At 36.9% G+C, this 19,394-nt stretch overlaps 1 protein-coding gene across 2 annotated transcripts in view; it reads left to right on the forward strand.

Annotated features, from left to right (window-relative positions):
- Window positions 1–19,394, forward strand: part of PLA2G4A (phospholipase A2 group IVA) — a 174,294-nt gene that overhangs the window by 110,161 nt on the left and 44,739 nt on the right. For both annotated transcript variants that reach the window (XM_019976850.2, XM_070768581.1), the window contains exons 9-12: window positions 7,679–7,901; window positions 8,811–8,925; window positions 18,266–18,403; window positions 18,492–18,584. In XM_019976850.2, the coding sequence (XP_019832409.1) occupies window positions 7,679–7,901; window positions 8,811–8,925; window positions 18,266–18,403; window positions 18,492–18,584 (569 nt within the window). The remainder of the gene's footprint in view (window positions 1–7,678; window positions 7,902–8,810; window positions 8,926–18,265; window positions 18,404–18,491; window positions 18,585–19,394) is intronic.

Below are 19,394 nucleotides of genomic sequence, written 5' to 3' on the forward strand. Positions count from 1 at the left end.
TATATGTCTGTATTTTAAGATTTCTGTATCTTCTCATCCCGTGAGTTGGCTATGAGCTTCTTCGCTTTTCAAGCAAAGAAAATATGACTCAGAAGTCAAGTGATTTGTCCAAATCATAGCAGAGCCAACATAGAAGCTCAGGGTTTCCACCCCCTATTCTGGATTCTTTCAACTCAACCGTAACCTTCTCTTGTACATCTGTCTATTCTACCTAGAGAGTCACATTTAAAGAATCTATAGTTTCTTAAATATTTTGAACCAGATTCTTTAGCTGAAAAACAGGAACCTAAAACCATGATTGCCATCTATTTTGTCTGTCCCCTCAACATGATTTATCTCTTTTGAAAGAAGGGTGTAGCCCATCATTATTCCTTCCCTTGAAGGAAAGAGCAGGCACCTGCCTGTTTAATGAGTAATATGAATATGATGGAAAAACTTGGACCCTTAGATTAACTTCACCTACTCAAGCATTTTATTATTACTCTTCAGATAATTTTATTTATCTAATCATTATTTTTTTTATATCCCTTTGGTCCAGCACTGACTAATACATTGCAAGAAACATGTCTTCTTAAAGTCATCTAATAGAGAAAGACCAGACCTTCAGTGGTATTTGCAGGGTGTAATGGTGTATATTTGGGCTTAATTAGAGCTTCAGTCATTGCTTTGGTTATACATTTAGGGACACATCTAAAATACTTTCAGGGTTCTGAATAAAGAATAATCAAGGGAATTTTAAATATTACCACCCAATCATTTAAATATTGTAGGTCACTGTTTCATATGTACAGCATTTCTGCTCTATCCATTAGTGTCTGATTTCCTCAGATTAGCTTTCTTTTATTTATTCTGTTTCCTTAAAGGCCATGTACTCCTAAGGCCTTCCCAGATGGCTCAATAGGTAAAGAATCTATCTGCAGTGGAGGAGACACAGGAGATGTGGGTTCCTAGGTTGGGAAGATTCCCCAGAGAAGGGCATGGCAACCCACTCCAGTATTCTTGCCTGGAGAATCCCATGGCCAGAGGAGCCTGGTGGGTTGCAGTCCACAGGGTCACAAAGAGTCAGACATGAATAAAGTAACTGAGCATGCACATGCATGCACTCCTAAAATTCTTACAATCCTTTTTTACCTGGAGACCACATAATTTCCAGATATAATGGTCTTTTGAAGTTATTTTCCTTGACTTTTGCAGGGAGTCTTGGAAGATGAGGTTGGGAGTTGAGACATTTCACACACTGAATTGTCCCTCCTTCAGATCCCACCTAGCTTGCTCCCCGCCATCCTCTCTGATTGCTCTCTCTTCACTGTTGTTTTTTCTGCTTCTACTACTTTTCCCCTTTAAATTAGCTTTTCTCCAGGACTTCCCTTTTGTTCTATTACATTTACGCATCTTCCCTTAGTAATTTCACAACCTTCTGCCACTTCAGTTATTATCATCAGTCATTCCATTTGTAGATCTCCAAAACATCCAAAAAGTTAGTGGGCCAAAAAAAGAAGAAGAAGAAAACAAGCAATAACAGACAGTGCAAAGTAGTCAAGGACGGGGCGTGCTTCACAAATAGTGTATATTTTAATAGAGCAAAAATCTGTGAGAAGCTTTGCTTAGAACTGGGTTTAGAGTTTTCATGGTTTTAGCAAAAATTAAAGTAGATAAGGTAAATGAAGGGCACCTTTGATCATGAAATTACCAATAAGAAATGAATAGAATATGAAAGGAAAAAAGGTGGAAATGTGAACCTTAATAGGAACCTTTTACTATTTCAAGAAGGGGAATATAGGACCCAGGAAATGTTTTTGTTTTGTTTTCAGAAAATAAGAGACTAGAGTGTTTATGTAGAAGTCTGAGATAAAGGAAATAGTGTAGAGGGATAGATGAAAGATAAATAAACAGATGGATCATGGATAGAAAGATCTGGGCAGAGACAGGATAGGGACAAGATAAACAGCTGTCAACCATGGAGAAGACATACTTCTTGAGACAAAAAAAAAAGTGGTCAGGATGATTCATATTAACAGTTTTCTTTTGAAAAGTATAGGTAAGAAGGTAGACAGTTCAAATGAAAGGATTCGGAAAAACTTGGAAAAACAAATTATACTCTTGTGTAAGTTTTTATATTCTGCTGATACATGACCATTCCCTGGCACAAGTTAGGTAATACAGGAATACCTGGAGAAGGCTGGGACCTCCCATAATGTTTTCTGTGAGAGAGCTTTATGAAGAGAACTTTATGTAAAAGACAAAAGCTTCTCTTGTAATTGCTGCTACCTCTATAGTAATTATTTCTGAAATGATTTTTGGATGATGGTTGTTATTCATTAAATAGAAGCATTAGCCAACCAGGAGAACTGGCCTGAGTGAACTGGTGACAGTGAGCCAGTGTGCTGTTACTCAGTGAACACAGTGCTCTCCCTCAGCACAGCTGTTCATCTGGAGTATCAAAGGGCTGTTGATTTTTTTCTCCTTTTTTTTATTAATAAATTAATTTTTATTGGAGCAGAGTTGCTTTACAATGTTGTGTTAGTTTTGCTGTACAGAAAAGTGAATCACCAATTCGTATACATATATCCCCTCTTTTTATTTTTGGATTTCTTTCCTATTTAGGTCAACCCTGAGTATTGAGTAGAGTTCCCTGTGCTACACAGTAGGCTCTCATGGGTTATCTATTTTATGCATGCTATCAATAATGTGTGTATGTCAATCCCAATCTCCCGATTTATCCCAACCTTTCCTTCCCTCCCTTGGTGTCTGTATGTTTCCTCTCTATGTCTGTATCTTTATTTCTGGTCTACAAATAAGATCTTCAATACCATTTCTTTAGATTCCACATATATGCATTAATATACGATACTTGTTTTTCTCTTTTTGACTTACTTCACTCTGTGTGACAATCTCCAGGTGGTCCATCCATGTCTCTACAAACGACCCAATTTCATTCCTTTTTATAGTTTGAATAATATTCCATTGTATATGTATGCTTCATCTTCTTTACTCATTCCTCTGTTGATGAATATTTAGGTTGCTTCCGTGTCCTGGCTCATTTAGGTTGACTTCCTTGGTGGCTCAGAGGTTTAAGCGTCTGCCTGCAATGCAGGAGACCTTGCAATGGGATCGACCCAGGGTTCGATCCCTGGGTCGGGAAGATCCCCTGGAGAAGGAAATGGCAACCCACTCCAGTATTCTTGCCTGGAGAATCCCATGGGTGGAGGAGCCTGGTGGGCTACAGTCCACAGGGTCGCAAAGAGTCGGACACGACTGAGCAACTTCACTCACTCACTCCTGGCTGTTGTGAATAATGCTTCAGTGAACCATGTCTTTTGGAGTTATGATTTTCTCTGGGTATATGCCCAGTAGTGGGATTGCTAGACTATTGGATATTGACTGCTGTATTTGTATGTCATTATCATTGAAAGGAAAAATGAGAACAGTTCTGTATCTATAGACCATTAAGACCTGATTTGAAGCTATAAAATGAAATTCAAGAATGAAAACTTTCAGTTTAACAGTCTGAAGAATTTGTGGGACATTGAAAAATGAGCCAATTTTAATAGAAGTTGACCCATAAGAAATGGTAGACTAAAAGATGAAAATTATGTTAGAAAAATATGTTGTTTGAGATGGGGAATATGCTTATTTTGTATGCCAATGAACCTCTCCCACTCGTCCCATATTTAATGACTAGATGAAGATTTGCATAAGTAATTGCATTTTGGGGGAAAATTAATCTAAGACTTTCTTTAGGGTTTCAGGATATTTGCTTCACAGTGTCGAGGGCCTTGTCAAGACATGAGCAGCATTAGTTACATATGAGAATTACTTCTGGAACTTTTTTAAGCATAGAAATTCTAAATCTTTATCCCTGAAGATTATGATTAGAAAGATCCTGAGGCACCAGGCACTAATATTTTAAAACATTGACTCTGATTTGGCATCAGGAATTGAGGTGAGAATTCCTTGCTCTCTGGAATAATTTTAAGTTTGTTTTTTTTAATTTGTATTTAGTCTAAAAGGCATTCATATGGAGAGAATGAGGTGTTCCACCATCATATAAATATGTTGAAAAACATAAAGATGAATACAAAAGTTAAAAAAAAAAGTTATTTTAGGAAAATTGGCCATTGACCTCTATTCCATTTTTAGCCATCACCAAAGCAAAAATTCAAGTCATAGATGTCACCACAATGATTCACAGTTCCAATTCACTATCCAATTCACAGTTGTTAATTCTAAGGGAAATTGGCTTATAAATACTGAACAAGCAGAGAAATCAGCTCCAGTGCAAATGGTTGAGGTGTTCTAGGTCTTTCTGTCTCTCTATGGGACTTGTATACTTGAGCCAACCTTCTCATGAGAGAGGAATAAAGAAAGGGGAAAGAGACTCCCTATGTGAATGAGATAACTTCAACCTTTAGATAGCAGAAAATGGACTGCAGCCATTCTACACGGAGCAAAAACAGAGAATTGAGCTGACGTCCATATACGTTTGACCTCTTATAAAGACCTATGTCTGAAATTGTGGCACAAAGTCCTAGATTTTGAGCAATCCCTTAACCTAAGAGGAAGGATTTTCAATCTAGATCCAGTGGCTAACATTGGGAGGAAGGAACAAAAAAAGAGGAGGCTCCAGGTTTTTCTGGAGGAAATTTATGAGGCGCTTGTTAAAATCATGCATTAATTCACTAAAAGATCAACTAAATATAGAGAAGTCTTAAGTAATGTAAATGAGATTTGAGTAATTACATCTTTCTGCTGAACTGTTAAAAACAACTTCCAATAGCAGAATTATCATATTGTTTCCTTTTCACCTACCTTTAAAAAAATTATTCTGTGACTGAGTTGATTTCTACTGACATTATGTAGATTCTTTTCCTTTTCCTTGTTTTTAATCCTGCTTCATTAAGGAAATGATTTAATGTAGTTTACAAGTAAAGTAAAACTGGATTTCATACCATAAAGATAGAAGTGGGAAAAAAGTATCAGTATGTGTGTGTTGTATGTATATATGTATAGAACTATAAATTAAATTAAAAATTCATGCTATAACCTGTAGCTTTGGGAGGCATGAGATATAGGCTTAGGTTTAAGTTTTCCAGAATTCAAGGCTAAATCCAAACAATGCATAGTTACATAATATACATTTTTTATAAGTTAAGGGCAAGCCAGTGGTCCATGGATGTAGAACTTATTCTTAATAATAAGTGAGACCAATAAAAAATTTCTCAATGTTGTGATAAAGGATGAAACACATTCTGAATAGTTCCAGAACTGATCACTTAGAGACTCAAAGATAATTTTTGTTTTTCCATTTTTATTGTATCTTTAAATATAAACCAATATCATTACACCAATATGTGAATTTATTGAAAAGTATGATGAGGTCCAGAATTGGATCTTAGTTTATATAGATGAATCATGTAGTAGACCTTGGAGTAGCTATAGAAATGAATGGACTCTCCATCTTTCTAGCAACGTCAGCTATATTTTTAGTAGATATTTGTTAATTATACCAGGCTTGAGTTCAGAGTAAGCCTGTTTGACTTAATCTTTGTTGTTGTGTTCAGTCTCTAAGTTGTGTCTGACTCTTTGTGACCCCATGGACTGCAGCATGCCAGGCTCCCATGCCCTTCACTATCTCCTGGATTTTGCTCGGATTCATGTCCATTGAGTCAGTGATACTATTGCATGTTATGAGAAATGTTAAGAATCCTTAACATTAATGTTAAGAAATGTTTGTGTAATAAAGTTGTTTTAAGAATTTTTAATTTTTTGCAGAGCATATGTTCCATTTTCAGTCTATAATCACTCTCCATTTGTTAAATTATGGTTAATCTCAGTTTGTTTCTAAATAACTCTGAATCCAGCAAAAAATTCCAATTCAATATGTAGTGGGAATCATTTGGTCTCTAAGACCTGAAATCATTTTAAAGACTTTTTAAGAAATAAAACCTATCAGGGGAGAGGAAAAATTTAAATTTGAATTCTTCTGTTACTAACTGGGGAACTGTGAACATTAAATTTATCAATCCTCTGCTTATCTTTAAAACAGAAGAATTGAAAGCTATCACAAGTCTGATGAGCAATTAGCCTGCTCAGGCCTAGAACATACCAGAGTTAGTTTTCTCCTCTGTATGAAGGGAAAATAAATCATTGTGGTGGCAATTTGACTTGAATATAAGGAAACAGGAGATTTATATATATTCACTATATTCTCTTTGGTTGGATGAAGTGGTGGAATATTTCATTATTTTGTGCTCTCAGTTCAACAGTTCAAAACAAGCATGCTTGTCATATACTAGGCATTGGCTAATCATTGAGATAAAAACAGATATAAATGAGTAAAGCTTTCCCTGATGGTGATCACAACTAATTAAGGGAGACAAGAAAACTAATAATTAATATTTAGTATGAGAGCTACGGTAGTAAAGATACTGGTTTCCAGGAAAACTGTAACTTCATTTATCATCTCAGTTATCAAATACTAAGCTACATGTTGATTTCCAGCATCACCTTAAGTGGCCAAATGGCTGGTGCCAGAATCTTCATAAGAAAGCATTTACCTGACAGCGCTATTCTCTCTAGGATTTCACCATTAGATTTGTATGCTCAAAAATTCCGAGACTTACAGTTGGCAAGACTTGGGATTTTTGTCTTGTTGGCCAATGGACAATTAAAACAAAAACCACATGTATCAGGAGAATTAGGCATTCACAATAGTCTGGATAGCACATTCTCTACCTATAGATAATCACCATGAAAAGTGAAATTATCAGATTGTTTGACTAGTATTATATACTGGAAAAAAAAAAGTGAAGTGTTAATCTCTCAGTCGTGATCAACTCTTTGGGAACCCATAGACTATAGCCCACCAGGCTCCTCTGTCCATGGAATTCTCCAGGCAAGAATGAGTGGGCTGCCATTTCCTTCTCCAAAGCATCTTCCTGACCCAGGGATCAAAGCCAGATTTCCTGCACTACAGGCGGGTTCTTTACTGTCTGAGCCACCAGGAAAGCCCATTATATCCAGAAAAGTCCCATTTATTCACAAGGCTCTCAATGTGTTGTGTCATCAGTGTCTGATGGTCAGATAAGGATGCCCATTCCTGGAGAATAGAGAGTGGAGAGTTGGCCCAGTTGGCATTCTCTCCTCTGGACTATGCAAGGGAAGTCCAGTGTTTCCTCTGAGACTTCCCCTTTACGTCTATTGTAGACCAGCTATTTTCTGATTGATGCATTCTTTTCTTAAATGAGTTAATATCTTCAACCAGATGGACAAGGCAATGGCAACCCACTCTGCTACTCTTGCCTGGAAAATCCCATGGACGGAGGAGCCTGGTAGACTGCAGTCCATGGGGTCACTAAGAGTCTGACACGACTGAGCGGCTTCACTTTCACTTTTCACTTTCATGCATTGGAGAAGGAAATGGCAACCCACTCCAGTGTTCTTGCCTGGAGAATCCCAAGGACAGGGGAGCCTGGTGGGCTGCCATCTCTGGGGTCACACAGAGTCGGACACGACTGAAGCAACTTAGCAGCAGCAGCAGCTTCAATCAGAAGATCAGTTAATCAACTACTTCCAGTATTCTTTCTTTTTCTGATAGCAGAGATGCCTGCTTTCTTTGAAGACTACTTACTATGTGATGCCCTTTATCCTTACTGAGTATCTTTTATTTTCTTTACAGGTATATGTCGACCTTATATTCTCACCCTGATTTTCCAGAGAAAGGGCCAGAGGAGATTAACAAAGAGCTAATGAAAAATGTCAGCCACAACCCTCTTTTACTTCTCACACCACAGAAAATTAAAAGATATGTTGAGTCTTTATGGAGGAAAAAAAGTTCTGGACAACCTGTCACCTTTACTGATATCTTCGGGATGTTAATAGGAGAAACACTAATTCACAATGTAAGCTCTGTCTCAGTCTACAATCCTTTCAATACAAGAAGACCATGTATATCATGTTTTAAAATAAAACAAAATGTGATGCATTTTTTGTAAAAGTCACTTGACTCCCATTACCCTGTAAACATGCACTGAGTACATACTCCCTGCCAGATGTAACTCGTCTACATTTCATGCTGCAATTGTGCCTACTAATTTATTCTAGCTGTGTGTGTCAGTTATATGTTGTTGTTGTTGTGGTGGGCTGTGCTGCTTGGCTTTTGGGATCTTCGTTCCCCAACCAGGGACAGAACCCACACTCTCAGCAGTTTGAGTGAGGAGTCCTAACCCCTGGACTTCCAGGGAACTCCCCATGTGGCAGTTTTGATGTATAGGGAAATACTTTTGTATTCTTTTTCTTTAGAAAGCTACATATTTTAACCCTCAACTGCTCATCTGCCCAAGTAGCAATATTTTTAGATAAAGAGGTGAAGACAAGTAATATTTAAGTGGCAGAGGAAGAATGGAGGTTGCCTGGAGAAAGCCAGAACAAAAGGAATGAATCACATGGAAGAAACACATTTGACACATGATCATAGGGTGATATTTTATCAGAAGATAAAGTAGGCGGGTGGAGCCTGTGCCAGAGAATCTGAGGACTAACTTCCTTCTGGGCTCTATCACTGCCAAATCATTTTCCAGCTCAAATGTCAACATAGTCCCCAGAGTTATGGCTGTTTTTTAGAATGAAGATAATTACTTCCAGTGAGCTTTTATTTTTTTCAGGATTAGAGATTTCTAGATAATAATAAGGCTAATTTTTATCATAAAAGTTTTAAGGGTCTTGGTTGGAAGCACTATTTGATGGAGATTGTTTTTTTCTTATCTGTAACCGTTTATATATGTAAAACCTTTCCTTTCTTCTGTGGACAGAGAATGAACACTACCCTGAGTAGTTTGAAGGAAAAAGTCAATACTGGGCAGTGTCCTCTGCCGCTTTTCACCTGTCTCCATGTCAAACCCGATGTCTCAGAGCTGATGTTTGCAGGTATGGAATTTCCTCTTGCAAAACATTTCCTGGAAACTCAGAACTGTGGTTCTTAATGATTTTCTTTAGAGGAAGATCATAAACAATTTTAGTTGCTTATTTTAATATACTTTCTGTAACATAAAAACATTTGAAAATCTAAGAATACTTTACAATAGATAATTTTCTGGTTGTAGAGATATCCTATGAAACTAGTTACTAATATATGTTCATTCAAATCAGTGGGAAAGGAGATATAAAAAAGTAAATCATGAATGTAGTCAATATTCAATCTTAATTATCCATTTGTCAAGGATTTTTAACAAAATAGCTTGCCTGTTTTAGGCAATGCATATCTTGTTGCTTGCTGCTTGTCTGTTCATTAATTTGGGTTACATGACATATTTTATCATTTAAAACTTTATTCTAATTTTTATAATTTAGCACCTTAAAAGTACCAGTCTATATTTGTGATAGAGGGTGAATAAAGTGCCTCATTCTGTTAAGTCTCAGATATAAACATTTATTTCTTCTGTAGCTCTGCTTCTGGGTGAGTGCTCTCAAAATACATGATGCTCTGCTTCTTTCTGGAGGCCACTGTCAGTCCTGGTTGCAGTGTGGTGGCATCTATGACTGTGGCTGGGAGGGTTCATTATATTTTTAGGAAAAGTACCTCAGTGACATTAGGGACATCATGAGCTTAAAAAAAATCATTGTAAATGGAATGAACTTAATTCTAGATTTATATCTAGAATTCTTTTGCATTTTTTCCAAGTCTCACTTTTTCTTCAACTGACTACCCTCAAGCAAGATTTGGAATAGTTTATAAAAGCAGTACACCTGGAAATCACTCATTCAACAAGTGTTTATCAATTGTCTTGACTAAAATATTTCTCATGCATATTGTTCAGAAAGCACTTATCATATTTATTATCTTATTCAATATTAACTATAACCTAGGGAGGGAGGGAGATACATTTAGCATTGCTTCAAAGAAGAAAAAACAAAATTTCAGAAAGATTCAATGATTGCCACATACAAAGTAAGTAGTCTTAAAATACTTTGTTCCTTTTATGAAAATATTGATTTCTCTGATTGCTGATGATGTAGAATGTAGTGCTCAGGGCATGAAGTATGAACTCTCTTCCCCTCCACAGTATGTTCTCCTTTTCCTGTAAGACCTAGTAATCTGTTTGAGAAATTTACAACAGTTATTAGAGAAGTTAAGGCAAAATAAGAGCGGAATGCTACTATGCACTGTTTCCTTGGCCAAATTATGATATTTTTTAGCCTGTTTCCTCATCTGTTACAGTGAAGATGACATTCTCATAGTTTTTGCTAAATAAATGAGACAAAGTACGTGAAGAACTTAATTGTAAGCCCAAATGAAGTTTCAGTAAATCTTAACAATTTGGAATCTTCTGTGAGAACTGTATGAAAAAAAGTTAGAGGTCTGGATTTTAAAGATGAATGGAATTTGTATATGAAAGCAAATTTAGTTGTCAGATGGAGATTAAGACATTCAATTTTATTCTAGGATATCCTAGGATTCTAAGATAATCATGGCATACTCAGCAGTAATAAGGAACCACATTTTGTGAAAGAGATCATTGTTGTTGTCAGTTGACAGTCATGTCCAACTTTTTACAACCCCATGGACTGCAGCATGCCAGTATTCCCTGTCCTTCACTGTCTCCCGGAACTTTCTCAAACTCATGTCCGTTGAGTCAGTGATGCCATCCAACCATCTCGTCCTCTTTTGTCCCCTTCTCCTCCTGCCTTCAATCTTTCCCAGTATCAGGGTCTTTTTCAGTGAGTTGGCTCTTCATATCAGGTGGCCAAAGTATTGGAGCTTCAGCTTCAGCATCAGTGCTTCCAATGAATAATATTCAGGGTTGATTTCCATTAGGATGGACTGGTTGGATCTCCTTGCAGTCCAAGGGACTCTCAAGAGTCTTCTCCAACACCACAGTTCAAAAGCATCAGTTCTTCAGCACTCAGCCTTCTGTATGGTTCAACTCTCACATCCATACGTGACCACTGGAAAAACCATAGCTTTGACTAAGATGGACCTTTGTTGGCAAAGTAATGTCTCTGCTTTTTAATATGCTATCTAGGTTTGTCATAGTTTTTCTTCCAAGGAGCAAGCATCTTTTAATTTCATGGCTGCAGTCACCATCTGCAGTGATTTTGGAGCCCAAAAAAATAAAGTCTGACACTGTTTCCACTGTTTCCCCATCTACTTGCCATGAAGTGATGGGACCAGATGCCATGATTTTAGTTTTTTGAATATTGAGTTTAAGCCAGTTTTTTTACTCTCTCTTTCCTCTTCATCAAGAGGTTCTTCAGTTCCTCTTTGCTTTCTGCCATTAGAGTGATGTCATCTGCATTTTGAGTTTATTGATACTTCTCCTGGCAATCTTGATTCCAGCTTGTGCTTCATCCAGCCCATCATTTTCCATGATGTACTCTGCATAGAAGTTAAATAAGCAGGGTGACAATATACAGCCTTGATGTACCCCTTTCCCAATTTGGAACCAGTCTGTTGTTCTCTGTCTGGTTCTAACTGTTGCTTCTTGACCTGCATACAAGTTTCTCAGGAGGCAGGTAAAGTGGTCTGGTATCTTTAAGAATTTTCCATGGTTTTTGTGATCCACACAATCAAAGGCTTTAGTGTAGTCAATGAAGCAGAAGTTTGTGTTTTTCTATAATTCTCTTGTTTTTTCTATGATCCAACAGATGTTGGAAATTTGACCTCCGGTTCCTTTGCTGTTTCTAAATCCAGCTTGTGTATCTAGAACTTCTCTTGATTCACGTTCTATCATATATGAAAAGAAAAGGGCATGATAAATTGTTTTTGTTGTTGTTGTTGTTTTGTTTGTTTGTTTTCCTTTAGCTGGTGCCTTTTGAAGTCTTGGAATGCTTGGAAATTGTTTAGTAAATATACACCTTAAGTGGGTCTATTATTCTCTCTGATTCTTATTTTCATTATTAAAAAGGATATTAATAAATCAGTTTATCTTACAGAGCTACTAAGACAATTGAATGAGATATGGATAATACTGAATGTGTAAAAAAAACATATTAAAGTATAATAGTTTTGTTATTACTGTTATGATTCTTAGGGCATTTTCACAGTTGACTCTTTTTATTCTATACTTCCAGTCAGTGGCTGTTCTCAAGAGAAAATCTCGGTAAAATAATTAAAGAATGAATAATATTTTCAGTTCAGTTCAGTCACTCAGTTGTGTCCGACTCTTTGCGACCCAATGAATCGCAGCATGCCAGGCCTCCTTGCCCATCATCAACTCCCAGAGTCCACTCAAACTCTTGTCCATCGAGTCAGTGATGCCATCCAGCCATCTCATCCTCTGTCGTCCCCTTCTCCTCCTGCCCCCAATCTCTCCCAGCATCAGAGTCTTTTCCAGTGAGTCAACTCTTCGCATGAGGTGGCCAAAGTACTGGAGTTTCAGCTTTAGCCTCATTCCTTCCATTAGAACACCCAGGGCTGATCTCCTTTAGAATGGACTGGTTGGATCTCCTTGCAGTCCAAGGGACTCTCAAGAGTCTTCTCCAACACCACAGTTCAAAAGCATCAATTCTTCGGCGCTCAGCTTTCTTCACAGTCCAACTCTCACATCCATACATGACCACTGGAAAAACCATAGCCTTGACTAAATGGACCTTTGTTGGCAAAGTAATGTCTCTGCTTTTCAATATGCTATCTAGGTTGGTCATAACTTTCTTTCCAAGGAGTAAGCGTCTTTTAATTTCATGGCTGCAATCACCATCTGCAGTGATTTTGGAGCCCAAAAAGATAAAGTCTGACATTGTTTTCACTGTTTCCCCATCTATTTCCCATGAAGGGATGGGACCAGATGCCATGATCTTTGTTTTCTGAATGTTGAGCTTTAAGCCAAATTTTTCACTCTCCTCTTTCACTTTCATCAAGAGGCTTTTCAGTTCCTCTTCACTTTCTGCCATAAGGGTGGTGTCATCTGCATATCTGAGGTTATTGATGTTTCTCCTGGCAATCTTGATTCCAGCTTGTGCTTCTTTCAGCCCAGCATTTCTCATGGTGTACTCTGCATCTAAGTTAAATAAGCAGGGTGACAATGTACAGCCTTGACGTACTCCTTTTCCTATTTGGAACCAGTCTGTTGTTCCATGTCCAGTTCTAACTGTTGCCTCCTGACCTGCATACATGTTTCTAAAGAGGCAGGTCAGGTGGTCTGGTATTCCCATCTCTTTCAGAATTTTCCACAGTTTATTGTGATCCACACAGTCAAAGGCTTTGGCATAGTCAATAAAGCAGAAGTAGATGTTTTTCTGGAACAATCTTGCTTTTTCGATGATCCAGCAGATGTTGGCAATTTGGTCTCTGGTTCCTCTGCCTTTTCTAAAACCAGCTTGAACATCTGGAAGTTCACAGTTCACATATTGCTGAAGACTGGCTTGGAGAATTTTGAGCATTACTTTACTAGCGTGTGAAACGAGTGCAATTGTTCGGTAGTTTGAGCATTCTTTGGCATTGCCTTTCTTTGGGATTGGAATGAAAACTGACCTTTTCCAGTCCTGTGGCCACTGCTGAGTTTTCCAAATTTGCTGGCATATTGAGTGCAGCACTTTCACAGCATCATCTTTCAGGATTTGGAATAGCTCAACTGGAATTCCATCACCTCCACTAGCTTTGTTGGTAGTGGTGCTTTCTAAGGCCCACTTGACTTCACAATAATATTTTAGCAAGTGAATATTTTTGATTCATCTAGAGTAAGAAAAGGCTACTTTATGTTCAATTAGTAGTCTTTCAACATGAATGTGCCTGATTTGGGCCAGCTGCCTAACTGAGATATCGTTACCGAGATAAGAGAAGCCCCATTAACCTTCATTGTTAAGCTTCTATGATAAGGAGGTTCAAGTGGTTTCTTCCAACAGAGTTGGACAAAACCATGAAGCATTAGTTATGTGGATTTTGTACGCAGATAAGACATTCAAAGGGGCATGTTATGAATGTTCAAAGAGCTTGAGTTGTGGGGAAAAAAAAGAGAGAGAGACATGTCTATACTTTATGCCATTAAAATTTGCTTGGATTAAAATGGATCGGCTATTCAGGAAAAAAGTTAAAATATTATTTGAATTATATTATAAAAAGTCAAAGATCCCTGTTATCTTAGCTTACAGAAGTTTTATCAACTTTATTTCAATCATACTAGAGAATGTTTTTCTTCTCTCTTAGAAAAGTTTTAAACACTTTAACCTTTTGAAGACTTTAAACAAATAAACGTTAGTTGTTTAATTGGTTACATATTTTTGACTCCTCTACTTCACTACATTTCTGATAGGATTTCAAACTTTAATTTGCGTTGTCAGTGAATTTCAATTACTGAGCATAATTTACAACTTCACATCATGTTAAGTCCCTTAACAGACATTACAGAAGAAAAACATAGAATTTTCTTCCTCAAGAAAATTCCATACAGATGAAAAACATAGAATTTTCTTCCTCAAGAAAATTCCATTCCTATTGGCAAGAAAAATACACATAAAATGCTGTTGTCTGTTAGAGTATATAGACCTGACATAAAATGTAAGATATTAGAGATTTAGTGTAGTTGTAAGAAAGACTTCATAAAGGTGGTAGAACTCAGGTTCAAGTTGAACTTGGAAAGATCTACCAATTGGGGGTGAAACATCATCTTTGTGTAAAACAGTATAAGAAAATGCTCAGAAGGGAAGCCAAAGGTATGTTTCAGCGAGCAGTAAAAAGACACTAGATTTGGTTAATGTATGAACTGGTGAAGAGTGGATGGTATATTTGGAAAAACCATTAGTGTCAAGCTATATAGAAAGATTTGACTTCCAGATAGAAATGTTTCTATTCAATTATGATAAGGGGAAACATTTAATGATTTTTGGTAGGAAGCTATTTAAGTTGTGTTTTTGGAAAAAAAAAAAAGGTATTTTAATAGTTCATATGGGTAGCTTGGCACAGAAAGAAACTAACAGCCGTGGTATTACTATGTTTTTGTAAATAAGGGCTTAGAACTAGGGAGATACTGATAAGGAAAGAGAGGAGAAGATGCATGTGAAAAGCTTAAATATTACCAGTGTAATGTGTGATGGATGGATGGATTTGATGTGAGTGGGTATAGGAGTGATTTCAGTTAAGAGTTTTTTTTCTGGGCTGTGATAGCATGGTTTATAGAAACAGGTGAGCTAGACCAGGAAGAAAGGTGATGAATTCCTTTCCAGGCAAGTGTAGTGGGATGTGATGACAGCATCCTCAAGTATAAATGCACAGCAGGGAGCTGGAGACGAACAGATGGAGGTTCATGAGAGAAGTTCAAGTTTGAAATGTACTAGATCAGCAGCAGAGAAATAGTAGTCAAAATACCATGGTGACTTCTTCAGTAAGGATCAGAGAGCAAATCTGCCTCTCAAAAATGTCTCTCTTTACTGTGTGCCCAAAACCACAGCATTAAACAAGACGAGATTGCTGGAGAAGTAGGAACCAGGAAATCTTTGTTTCAGTACTGTGGATAAGGGTGTGAAACTCACAGATAAGAATTTACTTGTGGTGATACATAAAGTTTCCTAATGGTCTCTGATTCATTGCTAGTCATGTCTCACTAACTCTATGTAAATCATTATAAAACATACCACTTTGTCATGAAGGGTATATGTGCCATTTGGCTTTGATGTGAATTGAATTGCATTGTGTTCTCATCACAATTGTGGTTTATAACTTGTTTTACAAAAGTAGAACGTTCTATATTATTGAGTAAATAATAAAAACATACATATCCATGATTTTTTTCCCACAACTTTGAGGACAGATGTTTTAAAATTCAGAATACTTTAGATTTTGAAGTTATAAAATATACTTACATATTATACTTATAAAGTTATAAAATATACTTACATATTATATGTGCTTATAATATATATTCCACAATGTCTGACTGGGGTCTTATAATCAAATAGTGATTTCTCCAGTGGGATGTATTGATATTCACATTGAGTGGGATATGTAAAGATTAAGCCTCATATAAAGATTAAGACTGGTTTTCTACTAAATGAGTTCAGGGCAAATTTTACCATCGAATGAATAGCAAAGGAATTGCAAAATCCAATAGCTAAATCCAATGTGAATTTTGGAGTTATTTGGATTTTAGATTGTTGGATAAGGGGTTAAAGACGCAAAAATTTTAGAAAGGGGAAAACAGATGAAAAAGGAGGACAGAGGGTTTGGGGTTAGGCAGGGATGCATGGTAGTTGGATTCCATAGAAAATGGTCAACAAAGACTTTGAACTAAAGGGTAAAAAGGAGCAAGCCTTATGATTACAGAAGGAAATAGTGAGCATAAGGGCTGCAAGGTGGGAATGAGCTTGGTCTCTTGGAGAAAATTAAGAAGGTATGTGGCTGAAGTGGAATAAGCAAGACAAAATGTGCTAGAAGATTGTTTAGGACATGGGTCAGTCAGGGAGCATGAGCCAGACCATCATGAACATTTCTCGACCGTGTTTCTATTTCAGTAAATAAGAAGCCATTGGAAAGTTTTCAACTGGCATTAGTATGCTGTGATTTGTATCTTTAAAAATTCATTCTGGCAACAGGGTATCTAAAAGATAGTAGGGGAATAGAGAAGATGTTTTAAGAGGCTATTGTGAGGATCCAGGGGAGAGTATGGCAGCTTATACCAGTATGGTCTTGGTGAACAAGTGGATCACTAGCCAGTTTCTAACCACATCTGATGATAGAGCCTACAGAACTTGATTTTTTTCTCTTTGAGATATAAGAGAAAAAGGACCATCAAGAAAAATCCTGCCAGATTTCTCTGGCAGTCCAGTAGTTAAGTGATCGCCTTCCAATGCAGGGGGTGTGAGTTTGCCATCTTGTCGGGGAGCTGAGATCACACATGCCTTGTGGCCAAAAAAGCAACATTTAGCAATCTTGTAATAAATTCAATAAAGACTTTAAACTTTTTCCACATCAAAAAAAATCTAAACTCTAAAAAAGTTATTCTAAACTGTGGTAAGGATAGTATGGATGGTGGTATGAATATATGAAAAGAAGTACCATTTACAAAGAAGGGCAAGATTGAGAGACTGACAAGGAAGTGGGATTCAGAGCTAGGAATTCTGTTTGGATATATTAAGATTCAGATGATTTTTAGACATAGTTATAACCACAGGAATACATGAAATATAATAGTGGCTACTATTTTCTGAGTGATTAAAATGTACTATGTCCTCTTCTAAGTTCTTTAAGTTTCTTAACTCATTGGTTCCTTCCCAAAATCTTGCAAACTATCTACTGATTTTATTAGCATTTTACAGATTAAGAAACTAAGACACAGAGAACACACGTAATCTACCCAAAGCTTCATAGTTAATAAACAACAGAACAGAATTTGAGCCCAAGTTTCTGGCTGCAGCGCCTCTGCTCTGAGAAAATAAACTCTGTTGGCTCTATTCCTATGCATTTCTGAATATATACAATATAAAAGCTTTGCTTTGTAATCTTTTGAGTTAAAATAATGGTTAATAAGCAAAATTAAGGAAAGATGAAGAAAAGGCAAATGTTAGACACCACTTTCTTCCATTTTTATAGTCTGCTTCCATTATCAGAAAGAGTTTAATTTCTTTTGTCTCCTCCATGTATTTTAAACATCTGAGTCAGCAGTTTTAAAACTGTCTAATTAAGATGGACTTTATAATAGATGTCTGAGTTTTTAAATGCCAAAGGATATTCAATTTGTGCAAAGTAAGGAATCCTTTTGTGTTCTCATCTTATTCATCTGTGAGCTTCCTCCCCAATTTCTATATGTCATACACATGGTTGTTCGTTGCTGTTCAGTCGCTAAGACGTGTCTGACTCTTTGCTGCCCCATGGATTGCGGCATGCCAGATTTCCCCGTCCTTCACTATTTCCTGGAGTTTGTTCAGACTCATGTCCATTGTGTCAATGATGCCATCCACCATCTCATCGTCTGTCACCCCCTTCTCCTCCCGTGATGACTCAGACGGTAAAGAATCTGCCTGCAATGTAGGAGACCCAGGCTCAATCCTTGGGTGATGAAGATCCCCTGGAGAAGGGAATGGCTCCCCACTCCAGTATTCCTGCCTGGAGAATCTCATGGACAAAGGAACCTGGCAGGCTACAGTCCATGGAGTTGCAGAGAGTCAGACACAATTGAGTGACTAACACTTTTCACTCTCATATACATGATAGATAGTTGTTAATTTTTAAAAATATTTTAAATGAATGAGAATAATTATGCCAGTGTTGGAGTAATCTGTGTGTATATCTCTGTAGTATTTTTCTAGTAATGGATTGCATTTTTAAAAATCATTTCAGATTGGGTTGAATTTAGTCCATTTGAGATTGGCATGGCTAAATATGGTACTTTTATGGCGCCTGACTTATTTGGAAGCAAATTTTTTATGGGAACAGTTGTAAAGAAATACGAAGAAAACCCCTTGCATTTCTTAATGGGTAAGTGATCCCAATCTACCATGAGTTTGTTTGACTGTTTTGAATCTTGGTACATTCTAAGTCATATTCTGTGTTTGCTCTTCTTTAGGTGTCTGGGGTAGTGCCTTTTCTATATTGTTCAACAGAGTCTTGGGAGTTTCTGGATCACAAAGTAAAGGTTCCACAATGGAAGAAGAACTAGGTATTGTAAAAACATGCTTGCATTGATCATAATTATACTATACTGATAAACTTCATTAACACATACATATAAAGTTAAATCTTCATAAAATTGTAATTATTCTAATGCTATCAATATTTTAGATGAATCAACATAATTATTTGCTAAAAATATATGCTTTTACCTCTTAACTATTGTTTTGACATTGAGGTTGTGGAGTTCATAGAAACTACTGATTCCTGAGAATCCTTTTTTTTTTTTTTTGCCCCTTACTTTTTTTAATTGAAGGATATTTGCTTTACAAAATTTTGTGGTTTTCTGTCATACATCAACAAAAATCAGCCATAGGTACACCCATGTACCTTGCATTTCCCTCCTCACCCCACCCCGCTAGATTGTCACAGAGCCCTGTTTGAGTTTCCTGAGTCATATGGCATATTCCCATTGGCTATCTGTTTTACATATGGTAATGTAAGTTTCCATGTTACTCTCTCCATACATCTTACCCTCTCCCTCCTCCCCTCCCCTTCCCCGTGTCCTTAGGTCTGTTTTCTATGCCTGTTTCTCCATTGCTGCCCTGAAAAGAAATTCATCAGTAGCATCTTTCTAGATTCCGTATATTTGTATGATCTATGTATATGATATTTATATTTCTCTTTCTGATTTACTTCACTCTGTATAATAGGCTCTAGGTTTGTCTCCCTCATTAGAACTGACTCAAACACATTCCTTTTTATGGCTGAGTAGTATTCCAGTGTATATATCTACAGTGGAATCAGTTTTACTAGAGCATCTTTATTCCTTTTAGTTATTATATATCAAAACATACTA

The sequence above is a fragment of the Bos indicus genome, chromosome 16 (assembly GCF_029378745.1).
Source record: "Bos indicus isolate NIAB-ARS_2022 breed Sahiwal x Tharparkar chromosome 16, NIAB-ARS_B.indTharparkar_mat_pri_1.0, whole genome shotgun sequence".
In the NCBI taxonomy this organism is placed as follows: Eukaryota; Metazoa; Chordata; class Mammalia; order Artiodactyla; family Bovidae; genus Bos; species Bos indicus.